Raw genomic sequence first — 17,905 nt, forward strand, 5'->3', positions numbered from 1 at the left:
TTGACATAACTTAGTTTTCTTAGTCTTTTATTGTTGTATGTTGGTGTGTACTAAGAGAAATGAATACTATTTGTGTGTAAAAATGTTTTCAACATTAGATCTCTGAATTTTTTTATTTTTTGTTTTTCTACAATTGAGTAGCTTTGCTTCTGCTCCTACTTGCCCTAAGATACATCATGTGTCTCAGGACATGTTGGATTCTGTGTAACGTGTTTATTGCTTTACACTTTCCCTGAAACTCGTGGCTTCATGTGCTGTTTCACATGTGTTTTCTCTGTGGGGTTTGTTAAATTATTACACTCCAGAGCTGTCAATATGATGGACAATTTCTTTCTGGCAAAAATTTACACTGCGTCAGCAGACTGGCAGAAGGCTTGTTTCTTTAAAGCCTCTTTTGCATGCAAGTCCTATAGCAGTTTTGTTGGATAGTTAAGACTTATTATGTTACTTTTACTCATACTTTATCTTACATTTGCTGAATAAATTTAAAATTGAATGTTATTATAAATCCCAAACAATGTTCCAAGAAACAAGCATATTCCAAGAGCCAATTGGTAAAAAATTGAGGTATGCTGTTTGACTTTTAAAACAGAGAATATACTTGTAAAACTTTTTAGATTCGTTTTGTTACTTAAACCGGTAAAAAAAAATGGTTAGAGTAGCAATGATCTTCTAGTGTCTACTAGGAAAGTTCTTAGAATTTAAATAATTTTCTTAGAATTTTACCCAAGTATGTTATTCTATACAAAATCTTAAGAGTATTGATTGGAACTTTTAGTGAGCAAAAGAAAAAGCTAATTAATTTAGCTGTGCCAACATTCCTGTTAAATTTTGCATTCTGTACTTTTTATGTTGGCTGTTGTTTCAGCCCATCAAACAACTTCACACAAGCAGGAAATCATAGTGATTTGCTGATATGAGTGTCCACATTAAATATCAAATAGATGATGTGGTAAAATGACACAATAACGATGAGAATGTAATCGGTTAATCTTTACTACTGGAGGTGTATTTGTTTTTTGTGACTATGGCCCCCAACGATTTCTAATCGAACACCTTCATTGACAAACAGAATTGAAGCTTCAAGAACAACTTTGCTGTAACATGTTACAGCAAAATTGGTGTTTGCTGAAGTCTGACCCGTCTCAGAGGTAGCAGCCTGAATAAGCATTACGAATCTTTGCAGAAAAGACTTTGTTATAGTTTTTGTACTTCCTAAAACTCCACTTTTAAGCACCTTAATTATTCTAAAAATAACTGGACCTGTCTTCCTCCATGCTTGATGATGACATCAACACAGTCTGTGAGGGCTTAGATGTGGTGTGTTCACTGATCAAAGAAAAGCTCAGACTTTTCATTTCTCAACAGATGATCACAGATCAAACTCTGCCAAGTGTTAGAATCATCTGATTCTGGTCACCAGATGTTTTCTCAGCGTCTCCTCTTGCTGGAACCTGTTTTGATCTATGGGTTAAATGGGATGCGATGTTCTTATGATTTGCTTTCCTTGCTGCTGATGTTGTGCCTGCTGCCCAGTAAATATTCGACTAATTGAAATCACTTCAAGCCTGAATGTAGGAGGAGGTGAAACTCAGTTTGCCGCTGGAAAGTTGCCTGAACTCATTAGATGTTCCTTTTGTGTTTAGGTGTGCATGTGCTTTGTAGATGAATGCTTTATATGCAGAGATTACAAATAAATACTTCCAAATGTCTTAGTGATAGTTGAGGCTGCTGATTTCGAGTGTTTATCTCGTTTCCTCTTGTGTCAACAACTAGCTCCACAACCAGATTAAGAAAACAGGATGTAATGGAGGACTTGATTTTGTTTAGTTTGCTGTAATCACTTTCTTTTGTTGTTGTTTTTTCAGACATTCTTTCATGTTGAATTAATTTGCCTGACCATCAGCACCTATGGAGTTGTAAGAAAAAGCATATATTGAAAAAAATGTATCCAGAAGTCTGCATAAATTTGCTAACAGCCATCTAGGGCAGTGAGTTTAAACCTTTTGTCCTTGTGAACCGTTCCATGTCTGGAATATTTAACTCAAAATTCATATTTATTACCGATGTGAAGGCAGCAGTAACAACCAACACACTGGCTTACCAGACCCTGCTCCTTAAAAGCTGGAGGGGCACAAACAGAAGCGCCCAGGCACTTTCTGAATAAAATGTCTCTTAGTCTGATTGACAGAGCTGTAGATGTTATTGAACATATTTATTTTGCCTGATGATAAAGGATGCATCTATGGGGTCAACAGGTGATCACCTCTGAAATGTGTTGAAGAACTTGCTCCAGTTTGATAAGACCAAAACCTAACTTTTTAACCTGCATGTTGCAAACTCCAGTGATTTTTCTTTTAGAATTAAATCCTGTTTGTGTGGCTAGTTTTAGTTCTATGTCTGAGGTTTCCCCTTACTACTGAGCATTTGACAAATGCTGAAAGAACTTCACATTTGCAAATATGCGTAGTTGTTTGGTGTGGTGTTATTGGGAAAGCTCATAATGATCCCTATAACCAAAGAATGTAGACAAACACACTATAAAAATCAAACTTCAATTGTCTTCATATGTCAGAGTCAGGATTTATTACCTAGGGAGAGTTTTAAACAGATTTATTTCAGCTCATGCTGTTTCGAGGTCATGGGTTTTTACCGGGTTTTCCGCACTGGCGGTGCTGAAAAGAGTGGCTGTGGTTTGAGGCATCAAGCCAAAACAGTCTAAAGAATCATTACGACAGCCATGGGAACCTCTCCCTAAAGGAAGAGGTGTCAATTTTTCCATCTCTGAAAAGTTTAACTTCAAATCCAAGTTCTGTTCTTAGCAGCCAGGTTAATTTCCCTACTGGTTTTTAAAAATGTCTTTGATCACCACAAAAGCTCCTCAAAGCTTCACAGCAGTGTCAGTAGTTGAATTATTGGGAGCAAATGCAATTTTCTCCTTTTTCTTTATTACACAACATGAGTGTTTTTTAAGAATAAATAATGCATGTTATAAAACTGAAATGCCAACAGAATCCTTGCTTTTTATGTTGCCTATAAATTAATCTCGTAAATTCAACTTTGAAAAGATGATTAGAGGATAAGGAAAATGGCAAACCATCTTAGCAGTACGTCAAACGTAGCACTCAACCAACATCTTGCAGGCTGTTTTTAAAACTGCATCCTTCCTCAACAGTCAGGGATTCTCTGTAATTGCCCCATTTTCAACAAGGGAACCCTTGTTTTCCAGTGTTTCAATCTGCTTGCATGTGCAGAACCGCTCTGTGTGCGTCTGCTGTTTTTTGCAAACGATCATCAGTCTCGTTCTTTAGCGCAGCTGCAGCTGCTGCAGTCACCTAGTTTGACTCGGGAGACATCTTAACTGCCCATCAGCCAATAAAACATCTGAGAAACAAAAGCGACTATAAACAGTAGCATATGTAAAATAGAGATGTTATTGCTGTGAGGCAGTACTGCAGTTTTATACGGTAGAGGAAGACCACCATCAGAACTGCACAGTCATTTACTTTTTAGCTTTACTGCCTCATAGCAAACCAGTCTTGAGTTTAAACCTGAGCTGAGGTCTGTCACTGAGGTGTTTTGCACACTTTCCTGCTGCATCAGTAGGGTCACACAGATTAATCCCACACTCCAGTTTTGGATTTAAAAAGCTACTCCAAATTAGGCGTTGAGTTTAAGTGTGTCCTTGCATTGGTTTCTGTACATGAAAGTGAGGATTGTGTAGACCAAAGTTCTCCTTGTCCAGTCCTTGAGAACTGCTGTCCCGCAGCTTTTAGATGCATCTGTGCAGTGCAGTAGTGCATATTGGTGTGTTCAGTTACTACCAAATTTCTTGGAGCCGATGTTTGTCTGAATTTTATTCTTCATGTCATCGATTTCCTTGGATTTCTTTGCACTGTGAAAATAGTTTCTAGAGCAAATATTTTAGTACATATTACATAAGACAAAATTGACGTAGAAGTAGCTTTTTAGCAAGATACAGAAGCTTGTGTTAAATCCACAATTCCTTAATATTGATGAAAAGTGTTTGTTCTACTGGCACATTGTTTCACTTATAACAAGAACTTTTTTTCATTAATTATTGACTTATAAGAAGCTCCTATGTCTTGCTGAAAAGGTATTTGTAAGTTAGTTTTGTCTTAATTCAAGCTAAGACTACCAAGAGTTTGGGAAGAGTTTGTCTTTTTTCAGTGTACTGAAAACATCTAACTTTAAATCTTCTTCACTCAATAAAAAACAAACACGCCGCAGTTTTACTGAAGTTCATATATACAGTGTGCTACTTAAAGTAGGTGTACTTTAGAGTATCACAAAGTATTTTTGTCTTTTGAAACAATATCAGTACACAGTGGAGTTATAGTAGTGGTTTTTACAGTAACCTGTCACTACATAATTACTTGGCTTTTTAAAAAAGTAAAAATGTCTTAAAACCTTCTACATATTTTTGATATTAGTATTATTACTTTCTTTATAGTTCCCTCTACCTTTTTCTTGCTTAATAAAATCTTTTTTATTCCATAACGTTTTCCCGGTCAGCAGTTCAAACTTTGACATTTTAATATGGACATTCACGAGCACTTGGCAAAACCAATAGTTGGCTTGGGAACAATGTAAAACGATAAAAATACTCCAACACATCTTGAGGCTATTGTTCCATTAATCCCATTGATTTGTGTTTTCTTGCAGAGATTGGACCTGTAACAATCACAACAGACCCAAAGAAGTTCCAGCATGAGCTTAGAGAGTTGTACGTTCAGGTGGGTTCAGACACTTGCATTATCCAAGGAAACAGCAGCTGTAGCCTGGATGCTCAGGTCACCTGGACTTCATAAAAAGAATACAGAAAATTGCAGTCATCATACCAGACGTCTGGGTTGGAAGATCTGTGAGCTGTTGCAGAACTTAGTTATTTTCCACTGGAAGCCAAAAACAAGGCTTGAAAGAAAGTGTAAGCCTGACAAGTCGGTAATTGCATACCAGAGTATTGTTAAGCTTGGCATTAAAAAGGAACTCCAGCTGGAAGACAAATAAATGCCTAAACAACAGAATTCAACAGCTGGACATAAATCAATCAATGCCAAAATGTGCTTGTTTGACAAGTATTCTGGATAAATTAAAGGAAGTATAAAAGCTTCAAATTAAATATGTTAAACAAAGGCAGGCAGATAAACCCTGAATAGCCTTTGATGAAAGACTTTGACAAGGAACTTGCATATTTAGCATGACTTGTGTTCAAACTTATGTCTGAATAGATCGAGTGCAGCATGAAAACAATCCCTTTTTCTGTCACAGCTTTATTCTTCAGTCTGTAATTCATGCACTCCCCTCTTAACATTCACACTCCTTCCTTTTGCTTGAGAATGTTGCAAGAAGGGTTTTTGTTTCAGACAAAAGACAGAACTGTATGTAAAAGTAACAATGCGGCCTTTCTATAAGGATTAATGGTAAGCAAATGATGAGGTACACCAAAAAGAGAAAGTTGTCAAATGGAAGAAAATGGAGTTCACTTGTCTCAGGCTGAAGGTGTATCATAGTTTGGCTGTTTGCAACATTTGCATTTCTATTTGTTTTGGTTCTGATAGCCTTGCACCATTTGACATAAATAACAGAAGAAACCTTACTTTGGTAGGCAGTATTTCTTTTAGTTTTCTAGAACAGACTGAGGAAGTTATAAGACATGGGAGAAATTTGTTTTGGAAGAAGGGATATACAAACAGAGCATAACAATGCTTCAAACAAAATACATGAAAACCAACAGAAAACATTAAGCAGACATACATCAAGCTTTGTATAAGTAAGAAGCACAACGACGCACAATATTGATGTACAAGGAAAGTACATACTGATTTCAAATGGGAAATAAATCCCCACAAGCACACAATACATCTCTACATACATTTTTAACCTTTCATACAATTGATGATCTCTCTTCACATCTATGCAATACTTATGCTGGCCTGTCACATAAAAGTTAAAGTTTGTAGTCGTGATTCAACAAATTAAGAACAACATCAAGGAGTGTGAAAACTCTTACGAGTCGCTGCAGATGAACAGTGCTGACAGATCAAACTGTTTTTTTCTCTTACAGGGAGGTGGCGACTGCCCAGAGATGAGCATCGGTGCTATAAAGATTGCTTTGGAGATCTCTTTGCCAGGATCTTTTATTTATGTTTTCACAGATGCCCGTTCTAAAGATTACAAACTGACTCATGAAGTCCTGCAGCTCATTCAACAGAAACAGTCACAGGTTTGGAGATAATTTAATGAAACAGAAATTTCTTTAAGTTCAGAATCAAAGAAACTTTATTTTAATTGTTCCAACATTTTTATTCCAGGTAGTGTTTGTGCTGACGGGTGATTGTGATGATAGGAATCATATTGGTTACAAGGTGTATGAGGAGATTGCCTCTACAAGTTCTGGGCAAGTTTTCCACCTAGATAAGAAACAGGTCAATGAGGTAAGAGGATAATTACTGCATGGCCCTGCACTGCTACTAACCTGCATATTAACTGTGAGTGAATCATTTGATTTTAGACCTGATTTAACCACAACAAAGTGTTTTTTTCATTTAAGTTTTGGAAATTAAGTGACTTCAGGCGGTTTTTACAACCCATGTCCCGGTAGGGACTCCACATCTAATGTGCATGGGAAAAAATTTACTGATTGATGCATACCATTGCTCTTTTCAGCCTGTCCAAAATGTAAATCAACAGTCTTGGATTGTGAAAAGAGCCAGTGCATGAAATTTAAATGTTCTGCAGTTTTATTACTTTTGGAGAGGAATTTATACAAAGGAAGTAAGGCCTTTAGTTCCACAGAGAACATTCAGACCATTTACTCTCAATAGTAAAAAAAAAAAAAAAAAACTTTTTTTGTGAATCTTTATTTGTAAAGTGCCTAGAGATCAGCTTTGATCTTAATTTGAGATATGTATATAACATAGGAACTAATTATTATTTCAAAAACTCCTTGTGTTTATTCCCATCTTCATGAACGACAAATCGTGTGGATCTAGAAACATTTGTTCTTTATTTGCCAAAGTTGCATGGGGTTAACCAAATATTTCACCTGCCTGAAATATTCTATTCCCCCCATGAAACATGGGAACTAGTTCATTTGCCAGAATCATGGATGTTACATGTTGCATGTTACGTGATATGAATTTTATGGCATATTGCACATCCCTAGTGGGAATTAGTTTTAGATCTGGGATCCTAATATGTATCGCTCACAGTCGTCTTTAAATTGAACCGTGAAAAGATGAACCATAGCCCCATATTAAACTAATATTTTAAAAAATGTGTTACCATTTTTCATACCCATCTTTACCTAAAGTGTCAGTGAATGTGGAAGGCCAGATGCTTTCACACATCACATGGTTAGAATAGCCACTGGGTATTCGGGATGTGGAGGAAATATGGGACCGGCATGCAAGGAATGCAAAAATCTTTCTGATAAAGAGTTTCATGTTTCCAAGAAAAAGCCTATGTGTCATAGCTGACATGTTACTTAATCAATTTATGCTCTTAGAAAGATTTTCTTTTAAACATAAGTTATGCTTAGTAGTGTTATGTCAGTAGTTACCTTTTTTTTTTACACCTTCTAATAGAAGCACAAGTGGTCAACCTTTTATCAACATTTCTAACATTTTTCCTTTGCATAACAGGTTCTTAAATGGGTAGAGGAGGCTGTGCAGTCCTCAAAGGTCAACCTGCTTTCCACTGATCATTTCAGTCAGGTCAGCAACACCTGGCAGATGCCCTTTGATCCCAGTCTAAAAGAAGTTACGGTGGCTCTCAGTGGCCCAGCACCTGATATTGAGATAAAAACTCCTCAGGGTAAGATTTTCACTCTGCTGACATGGTGGCTGAATTCTGCTTTTGTTTTTATGAGCACTGTTAAAGATTAGATCTACAACACTTGTCTATTAGCCTTAGGAAAATAAATTATTTTAAAATTAACTTGAAATACACTAGAAGCCAGTAATTTAGCAAAATTCACCCTCATGCTTATGTCAGGTGTAAATTCAGCAGTAGGATTTTGTTCCCATTGTTTCCAGAAAATGTAAGAGTAATTCCAGAAAGAAGTCTGAAAGAGTAGTATAGACACAAGGGAAGAAAAGAAGTTCAAAGAGGAAAGTTTAATACAGGGGATACAGCTGCTGCTATTGGCTTTTGAAAAACATGATTTTCTGCTAGATCTCATGAAAATTCTCCTTTTGTCAGTCAGTCAGTCTGCAGGAATCTGGACAGAGCAGAGCAGTCAGCGAAACTCTTCAGTGGGAAATAAATCCCATAGTCATCTCCTTCATAACTGAATTACATATTGGGTTTCTGTCTTTGAAAGGAGACAAGAAGAGGCTCAGAGGTTCGGTTGAGCAGATAGTTTTTGCCAGTACCAGACATAAATAAGGTAGCCAAGAGTCTAGCTTAAGTTTGACGAAAGGAATGATCAAGTCAAGGCCTAATTTTTTTTTTTTTTTGCATAAGGGAAACTATATTATCTGAACTCCAGGGATTTTCACATGTTTTCTTTAAAAATTACATCAAGACACTTTTGCTTTTATGGCAAATTTCACTTAACAGTTTGATGGAAGAGATGACATTAGATTGCTAAAAGGAATAATTTTCAACAACTAAGGAATTAATCGCTAAAACTGAAGTCCTACACAGCTAAAGGTTTGAGTAACTCCCTGGAATTTCCACATCTGGGATACATATACTCTACACATGTTCTTTTACTTACAGTATTTGGACTAATGTTTACAACACATCATGGAATTTAAAATTTTCTTCTTTAATGTCACATTTTAATGTTTAACTTACTATCATGTGGTATAACGTTGTAAAACTTTATGCCATAAAAGTTGCTGAATAAGTAAATAATTGCATCTGTATATTTGTTTGACTTTCAGGAAAACTCTTGGGGAAGGCTGATGGCCTGACTGAGCTGTTGCACATTCCCAACTCGGCCAAAGTTGTCAACATCAAGGACCCGCAGCCAGGAATGTGGTCTGTCAAGGTAAACGCTTCACTCCTCACCTGAGCAGTTACTAAAAAAAATTTCTCGGCTTCTAGCAATTTTCAGAGCAGAGATAACCATTTAAAAAAATTAAGAGAAAAGCTTGATGTGTAATTAATTAATGTTCACGTTCCTTCCTTATTTCAAGGCAGTTAAATCATGATCAAAAGGTACATTATTAAATGTTCGGCAAAAATGATCATTTCCAAACTGACCTTCATTCTCCTACACTACTGGTCCATTTATTACCAAAATAAAGCAGCACTGATGGTCAGTTGTTTGTACAGATCTAGTACAGTTTTTTGTTTTGCCTTTTAAAAGTGGTTGGACAGTAATCAACAAGTCCTGTGTCGAGACACAGTGACTCATGGTGTCTTTTTTTTTAATGCATCCTACTGCTAGCTAAAACAGCTTTGCATTTAGACCTTCAGTTAATGTCTAAGATTGGTTGTAGAAGGGAAAAATACTGTTTACTTTTCAACCAGATATACTCAGTTTAGCATAGAAGTAAAAAAAAACAACCTTGAGACCTAACTACGAAGATTGTTTTTGTTTTTTTTAATCTAAAAATGTTTTCTGGGCTAACTTTTAAATACTTATACTGTCAAAGCCTTTGTTTCTTGAAGGATTTGCTGTTGGTAATGTGTTTTTTCTGTTAAAAAAAAAAAAAAAGGCACAACAAACCCTGAGTATATCCATGAAGTCTGAGTTGAATTCAATTCTGAGAAAATGGGAAATGAGCCGTTTTAATGACAGAGGACTCTTGCTTTGTTTTCTAAAATGATGACCTTTAAACGACCTTTGCCCTCATATACAATCACCTAAAAACTCTGTGGCTGCTATTACAGCAGGACTCATCACTACTTAACATACTTTGCTTCATAATGGCAGGACATATTGTTTATGCCAGGGCTGAATTGCCTTTTGTCTTTCCAATTTGAGCTTGTTAAAAGGATGCTGTGGCTAAGTAGATGTGAATTGTCTTCTAGTTAGAGGGTCTTAGGTTTTTTATTTATCTATGCATATGTTTTTTGGTTAGACATTAATAAACACCCAATGGACTAAATTGTCAAAGTTACTGAGTGTTAAGACCCCTAATGCTAACATTTAGGGGTCTTAGCTTAACTCAGACATCTTTTATTTTAATTGAAATAGGTACGTTTTTTTTCCTGCTCAGCATAAAACCAACAACTAAAATGCCACCTTAGGTGGAGGTGGTATTACAGAAAAGTGTTCTTTCAATAGTCAGTGTGAAAAAAATCTTTACAACAAGAATAGTTTATGCTTTTCTTTCATTTGATTTTAGCTTAAAAACTCTTTCCAGCTCTCCTTTAATCTATTCTAACTAATTTGGAGATATGCATAGGGTAGGGGGTCGCTGTCCGTTTAAAAGACCAATTTGTCTCCAAGCTTTAACTTCCCAGCTGATGTCTGTAAAGCATAATGATGCTTCATGTTGTTTAAGTCTTTTTGAATAAAGTAAGTGCGTATTAAAATAAAGTAAGTTTCTTCGTTCCTCAGTCATTCCTTTGCCTGTTGCCTCTCCACTGTTTTGTACGGTGTGATTATGTTGCGTTTGGTAATCATCGTAAAATACAGAGATTCCAAACATTCTCTTTCATTTGGAGCAATTGTGGAGTAAATGACAGTTCAGGAATTCATGCCTTCCTCTGCAGTGTGACACCGTCAACCAAGGTGAGGAGTTTCCATCTCTCCCAAACATGTACTTTAGAGTAATTATCCTATCTTTTATTTCTGCAAACTTAAAGAGACCTCCAACCCTTGAAGACCTCATTATTCACTCTGATTATAGTGATTGTGCTTATCTTATGTGTGAGCTTCAGTCCAAACCGGTCAACCCAAAGGTGTGGATGTTTTATAAGCTCAGGTGATACGAACAGGGACTTAGTCACTCTTGCAGCTTGTCTCTGCTTGTTTGGTTGCCAGTCGTCATCAGACCACTCAGTGTTGCTTTTGATCCAACAACTATTTCAATTAAACTGTTATGTTCATCAAAATACATTGCAAAAATCTGATTTTTGAATGCTTGTTCTGTTGTTTTCCTATCAGTTCAGTCAAGTTAAAAATGACCCGATGTTTTTCTGTTATGGTCGCAGACATCAAGTAAAGGGAGGCACTCAGTCCGGATCTCAGGTCTCAGCACCATCGACTTCCGTGCCGGGTTTTCCAGAAAACCTACAATGGATTTTAAAATGACAATCAGCAGACCAGTTCAAGGTGAGGAAAGCCAACCTTTCAAGGCTTTACTTGTTTATTTAGTTTTGTTTATTCACACCAGTGACCTCCACTTCCCAGGTATTCCCACTCACATCCTTCTGAACACCACTGGACTTTCCCCTCCTGCTCGGCCTGACCGGCTGGAGCTCCTCACAATTACTGGCGAAGTTATCAAAACTTTGCCAATCAGGTATTACCCAGAGCGACAGCCGTACAACCTCTGGAACATCACAGAGTTCATCCCTCCCAACGAGGCCTTCTTCCTGAGGCTTACGGGATATGACAGCCAGGGTTTTGTGTTCCAGAGAGTCTCCAGTGTCTCGTTCTCCAGCATTGTACCTGGTGAGCGATGTGCATTTTCACCCTCCTTTAGAAACAATGTTGTTTATTCCCTGTTAAATGCCTCTTCGTTACTTTGCTTTTCTTTCAGATGCACCTAAGGTGGTAATGCCAGCCACCACAAGTGGTTATTACCTCCGGAGAGGGTTTATCAGATGCCAGGTAGAGAGTTTGTTACCATTTACTCAGCGCTTCAGCAGAGATGGAAAGCGACTTGGAGTAGACCAACTCTTCAGGTGACATACTGTTAAATTAGAATATACTTTCAGGTGTTTGTCTGATTATAAGTATCTTTTTTAAGCCTTCTTTTCATGGAGTACACGTTTCTGTATAAAAATATGTTCTTATTGGTCTGATGCAATATTCTAATCTTAAATGTTGTGTTTTCTTTAACTGTAAGTGAATAATCATCAAAGAGAAAGAAAGACTTGAAAATGTCAGTGTACCAGGAATTAATCTAAATAATTTGTTTAATTCTGTGAATTCAGTTTCTGAAATGAATTAACTTTTCAAAATTCCTCTCATTTCTTGAGTATAGCTTTACTTTATCAAACTATTCACAGTTGATGATGTAAGCCTGAAGTTGAAGGTTTAACCACTGAAATTGTACGCACATGTAAAAGATGGGCATTTTAAATTTTTCTTTCAACCATCAAATAAAATCTAGTTTTGAAACATAGTTTTTGTTTGCAAAAAGTTTGGCTGTAAAGTACTAAAAATACAGAGTAGTACTCAGCTGAATGACAGTCCAGCTTTCAGATCCTGTGTTGACTTTTTCTTAAATAAATAACATTAAATACTTCTCATCCTTTTTTTGTTATATTTATTCGTGACTTTTAATTCCAGTGAATCAGATAGCGTGTCATGGGAAATCGAAAAGGTAACTCTGAAGGACGAAGGCCACTACGAATGCATCGCAATTAGCAGCGCTGGAACAGGACGAGCTCGTACCTTCCTGGATGTGTCAGGTAAGCCAACATCCCAAGACTCTCAGTAATACAGAAAATGTTTTACCTCTTTTCATATGACCATGTATAAATCTAAACGAATAAATATGAAACTTGGTGCATCAATGCATCTTTATGTCAGATCTTGTGAAGCTGATGGTAAGAATCTTGGTTATCTTGAATAACTTTTTCATAGTAAATTTACCAACTTTAGCAACAGATGGTTAACCATTTCACTTCTAAAAATATTTGTTGCAATATGTAACATACTCACACAAGACCCATTATTAAGGAAAAAAGCATATTATGCAAGTGGTGTTGCTTAAATGGCTTTTCAAAAGAGTTGAAATACTAACATGTTTAACTTACAAATAAATAGTTAGCTTTACAGAACAAAAATTACTGCATAGTCATTGCAGAACTTTTAGCCTCTACACATCAACCCAGAGTACACAGACTTGGGATGGCAGCCTTAAAGGGATGTAGAGATGAATGTCATCAACATAAAAGAAAATCTCAGAAAAAGCGTGAATGATGAGTACGAAAGTTAAACTGGATTCAGAACTGAACTTTGTGGAAACCCTACAGGTGAGAGAGGTCATGTTAGGGTCAAACATTTAAACTCTAAAAGAATAAAACCTGTCAGAGGATATGTTTTTTCCAAATTCAATATCCAAATAAAATAACTACAGCATTCACTTTTCTCTCTAGAACCGCCCCCTGCCATCACTGTTGAAGGGAATGTTACCGTCTCACCTGGCAGTCATGCTGTCCTCACCTGCCAAGTCGTCAGCACTGTTGCCTTCAACCTCACCTGGCTGCGAGGGGGATACGATGCTCGTCTGAACCCACGGGGGAACATCCTTGCCAACCTTTCACTGCAGGTGTCCAACGTGACCCCGGATGATTCGGGCTGGTATGAGTGCATTGCTGCTAATGAAGGAGGAAAGACCACAGATCGGACGTATCTCACAGTACAAGGTGATAAATATGTCCTGAATTCAACAAAAAAAAAGCCCTTTCAGGATTTCATCCTTTATCTCCACAACTGTGCAGTAGTTTGTTGTTATTGAGTCACAATTGTTTTTGTTCAACCACATTATTACATAATCTGTGGTCCTTAGTTCTTTACGTCATTTATTTCTCCTTGTGAAGCAGCTGTTGGCACGCCCCAGGTCCTTTCTAATTGCCCCTCATCAGTAATATCCTAGTGATTAACCTCGCTTTGAAGTAGGGCAGGTTGACTCACACCAGAAAGACCCAGAAGGGGTTTCTGCTCCAAGTAGGCTTACAGCCAAACTTTGTTTTGCTGAATTTGTAGCTATGTGTCTTATACAGTATGAAAAGACATGTAACTTTATTTTCTTATTATCTGCCAGTAAATTATGCTGAACATTTCCTGTTCTAGATTAATCAGAACTTTTAAACATTTTATATTTGCTAAATGCTCAAATAACGAATACATTTTATTACTTACTTCAAATTCTGAAGTTTTTACACCCTAAGAGTAATGTGTTATTGAACACTTTGGTAAAGCAAACAAGGTGATATCATTCCTTTGTATGTTATTTCACAACACTTTAGTTGTTGTAAGGCAACACCTCGAACACACTGCTTCCTTGTGTGGCATCATTAAAAAAATCAAAAGAAATCAGTCGAGCTCTCAGGAAGAAAATAAAAATTGTCAAGCCATTACACTGCTCATTAAGGACAGACTTTGACTAGGCCATTCAAACACAAACATTCCTGTTTGCTTTTATCTAAGCACTATTACTTTTGTGGTAGCTCTTGTAGTAATAGTGTTATTACTGGATCTGAGTTTTGGGTATTTTTCAATCTCTAATAGGATTTCTTCCGGTGTAATTTTGGTCTCATCTGACCGGAGCATTCCTTCCCACTATTTGCTTCCGTCCAATACTTAGATGATGAATTTGACAGTGCTACTGTGTTTCTTAGTCTTCAATGTGTGTGGACAGTATGGTTATTTCATTGCACCATCTGCTGAATGTCCTGCATATCTTTAAAAATGTGGCATCCTCTGTGACTGATGCTGAAGCAAAAATGTAAAATATTTTCCTTCACAACTAATGTATTTTGACAGGTTTGTTTTATTTTAACCATTTGAGCCCAAATATTTTTCCTTGAAGATTGCTCTAAAGAGAGAATAAAACCTGAAAAGATAATAACACAGAATCTAAAACATTATGCAGGGTCATTTTTCTGTTGAATTTGTCCTCAGCATGTTGGATTAACACATGTTAGAGCTGTGTGCATTGAGAATATTCCAATCATCACTCTTCTGCAAGAAACACTGGCGATAAAATTGCCAGTGAGAATATAATAGATAAAACACATCTTAGAAGGGAACGGTTTCCCATCATGAATCAATCTGAGGGTCTGTAGAGACAGCTCCAGATTCTCTGGATTCCACATTGTTTTCTGTTTTAGTATTAGAAAGACATGCTGTGAAATAATATTAGTGATCTTAGCAGTCATCCCTCCTCTTGCGACAGTGGCCATAAAATTTTAGGCTCTGCTCCATCATGTAACTGGAACTAAATTCACTGTGTAAGCGGATAACCCTTGTCCCTGCATGGAAATGTGTTTAAGACCTTCCCCTGATCTTCCCAAGAGCAGAGACCAACTCCAGTATTTCAATATGCAAGTTTTATTTTAGAATTTCACCTTGCGTCTCACGCTCTGACTGAATTGCTGAATAATTAAAACATTTGTTGTTTGTTTAGAGACACCCAGGGTGTCAGTGGAGCCTCGAAATCAGACCTTCATGATGGGAGATGAAGTGAGGATCAGGTGTTCAGCCACTGGCTATCCTCCACCACGTCTGGTTTGGACCCACAACGACATGTTTATTACAGGAAACAATAGGTAAATTAATTCATTTCACCATAACCCTAAAAATATTACTAATTTTACATTCCACAGATGTTTTTTGCACAAGAGGCAAGCATTGTGCTTGCCTCTCTTGTACTTGCAAACTCTCCTGGACTCATTACCAGCATTCTCTCACATGGTGACAGCGAAGAGTCTCCAAAAACAGTTTTTATGTTTAGTACATGAGAATTTAGTTTTCATAGTAACTTGCTGGAAAAATTTATATACTTTTTATATCTCTTCATTCTTTACTTTTAAAGGTATTTGTCGCACTGGCCTGTTGTATGTCAAAATGTTCAAATTTGTGGATTCAGGGGTGAGGGGTTAGACTGAAGCAATGACGTATAGCATAACTTGAACCAAAGACAGACAAATGTATATGCATGCTAACCAATTTTGCATGCCTTGTGTAGAAACAACATTACTCAATAGATTATAGTGTTTCGGTGCACAAAGTGTTAGCTTTATGAAAATGGTTCAATATACAAAGTTTAGCATATAAATCATAATTTTTCGTCCAAATAAAAACCTTTTAAGAATATTTTTTATGGAGTGACTAGATCGTTAGTATTGCCATTTTCCCTGGTATATTTGTAAAATCTATAATTTTGTATCATGTTTCTGATTTTTAGACACCGGATGACTCTTGATGGCACTCTGGTTATAAGAAACACAAAGAAGAAGGATGGAGGAGTGTATGGCTGTTTGGCCAGTAACCAGGCTGGTACTGACACGATGACCTCTATTCTCACCTATTTTGGTGAGTATTCAAATCATTAGCCTCTTTTGTGTTCCTGCTGTGTTAGTGTTTTGTCTGATTTTTTTTTTACACTTCATTGTTTCCTAGAATTTCCTGTGGTGTTAGCAGTCTTAAGAGAAATACTCAGTAACATTGGAGAAACCACGACGATGTCCTGTTCAGCATCCGGCATCCCTCAGCCTGAGATCTGGTGGTACAAAGGTAACAGTTTAAAAGCATAAAAATTTATTTAATGTTTACTGGACAAATGCATAGAAGAAATAAAGTCTTGAGGGAGACTTAAACTACTTAATTTACAGAAATAATGAAGAACATAGTCTGAATAAATGTATTGGGTCTTGCATTGTAAATTTCAAACTGACTTTTGAAAGCTGATACAAAATACTTGCTACATTTGCTGTGACTACTAGGTAATATTCAGCTCCATTCCTCGGATCTGTTGGAGGTGGACAAAATAGGAGGAACACTTACCATAAAGCAAACCCAGTTGGGTGATGCTGGAGACTACTCCTGTGTGGCCGTAAATCCTGCTGGTTCCTCCTCACTAAAGATCCGTCTTGATGTTGGAGGTATGAATTGGTGAATATTCTGAAATCGTCTTTTGACTTTTAAAGGAATCTTTTGTATTTTTATACATTACCACCAGAAATTGCCTGTACTTCATTTAATGTTTTGTTTTCTTTTTGTATTCTGCACCAAAAATGTATCTTACTTGTTCTTGTAATCATTGTCAGCATCCAGTCTAACTTCATGTAGAAAGTTAGCAGAAAATATGAATGGAAACTGCAGATTTTGCCTCTGTAGAGAGAATAACAAAATCTTTGAATGTACAAATCAAGGTTGAAATTTCAGTGGGGTAAATGGAAATTCCAGTCCAGAGTTTAATTTCTCAGTGGATTTGGATGCATAATGTCATAAAATAGCTTTGTGGCCAAATATAAGTCAATTGAGAAGCCAGCTGTTTTCTAAAAGAAGGTGTTGTTGACATATTTTCCCGTTCTCAGATATTTTACGCTAGTGGTTCCAAGAGTAGATGCCAGAATCTCATATGGCAATTCATTTACAATTTTGTCTGGAAATTAAATTACACTAAAGCAAAATTTTATAGTAGTGTAATAGCATCAATTGTGATGATTGGATGAAACCTGTATATCTGAGTATTTTTATTTGTTTTTCATTTGGGCTTTTAGTTGTTTTAGCAATTGTTTTAAATTTCAACTATAATTGGCATCTGATATCTCTACTGCTGCTATTTTGTGAGTTTGAAGTTAAACACTTTAGGAAACACTTCTTCAGTGAGTTGATGTTAATGAACTGAATGTGGTTGGGATTTTTTTAGCGTTTTGTTAGATCAATTCAACTGTTATCAAAGACTTTAATCATTGGAAAACTGATACACTTTTTCTATCCATTTAGAAGGAAAATGAAACTGAAGTTGAAAATGTTAACGAATAAAAACAAATTATTCTTGACTTTTAAACAAGTTTGCTATCAGTAGATGCTGAGCAACCTTATTTTAACCCTGTGTAACAATCATTTTACTGCGAGGTTCCTAGCGTTGAGTAGGTATCACCTCAAGGGGGCGCCTATTCCCTTTTCTTTTGTTGTAATCTTGTACCGAGTAAGAACTCGCTTCCTTGATATTTTAGAAAGGAGAAATATCGGTGATTCTGAGGTGCAGAGGGGTGCAACTTTTGTTATTTTTCT

At 36.6% G+C, this 17,905-nt stretch overlaps 1 protein-coding gene across 3 annotated transcripts in view; it reads left to right on the plus strand.

The window, feature by feature from the left end:
* The window catches only part of hmcn1 (hemicentin 1), a 92,189-nt gene that overhangs the window by 11,339 nt on the left and 62,945 nt on the right, over window positions 1-17,905 (plus strand). For all 3 annotated transcript variants that reach the window (XM_015016978.1, XM_015016980.1, XM_015016979.1), the window contains exons 2-15: window positions 4,687-4,757; window positions 6,089-6,247; window positions 6,336-6,458; window positions 7,668-7,839; window positions 8,916-9,022; window positions 11,140-11,260; window positions 11,339-11,602; window positions 11,691-11,835; window positions 12,446-12,567; window positions 13,258-13,527; window positions 15,291-15,432; window positions 16,071-16,198; window positions 16,286-16,399; window positions 16,609-16,767. In XM_015016978.1, coding sequence (XP_014872464.1) covers window positions 4,687-4,757; window positions 6,089-6,247; window positions 6,336-6,458; window positions 7,668-7,839; window positions 8,916-9,022; window positions 11,140-11,260; window positions 11,339-11,602; window positions 11,691-11,835; window positions 12,446-12,567; window positions 13,258-13,527; window positions 15,291-15,432; window positions 16,071-16,198; window positions 16,286-16,399; window positions 16,609-16,767 — 2,097 coding nt within the window. The remainder of the gene's footprint in view (window positions 1-4,686; window positions 4,758-6,088; window positions 6,248-6,335; window positions 6,459-7,667; window positions 7,840-8,915; window positions 9,023-11,139; window positions 11,261-11,338; window positions 11,603-11,690; window positions 11,836-12,445; window positions 12,568-13,257; window positions 13,528-15,290; window positions 15,433-16,070; window positions 16,199-16,285; window positions 16,400-16,608; window positions 16,768-17,905) is intronic.

The sequence above is a fragment of the Poecilia latipinna genome, unplaced genomic scaffold (genome assembly GCF_001443285.1).
Source record: "Poecilia latipinna isolate Pla-1442-1.1 unplaced genomic scaffold, P_latipinna-1.0 Scaffold2087, whole genome shotgun sequence".
NCBI lineage: Eukaryota > Metazoa > Chordata > Actinopteri > Cyprinodontiformes > Poeciliidae > Poecilia > Poecilia latipinna.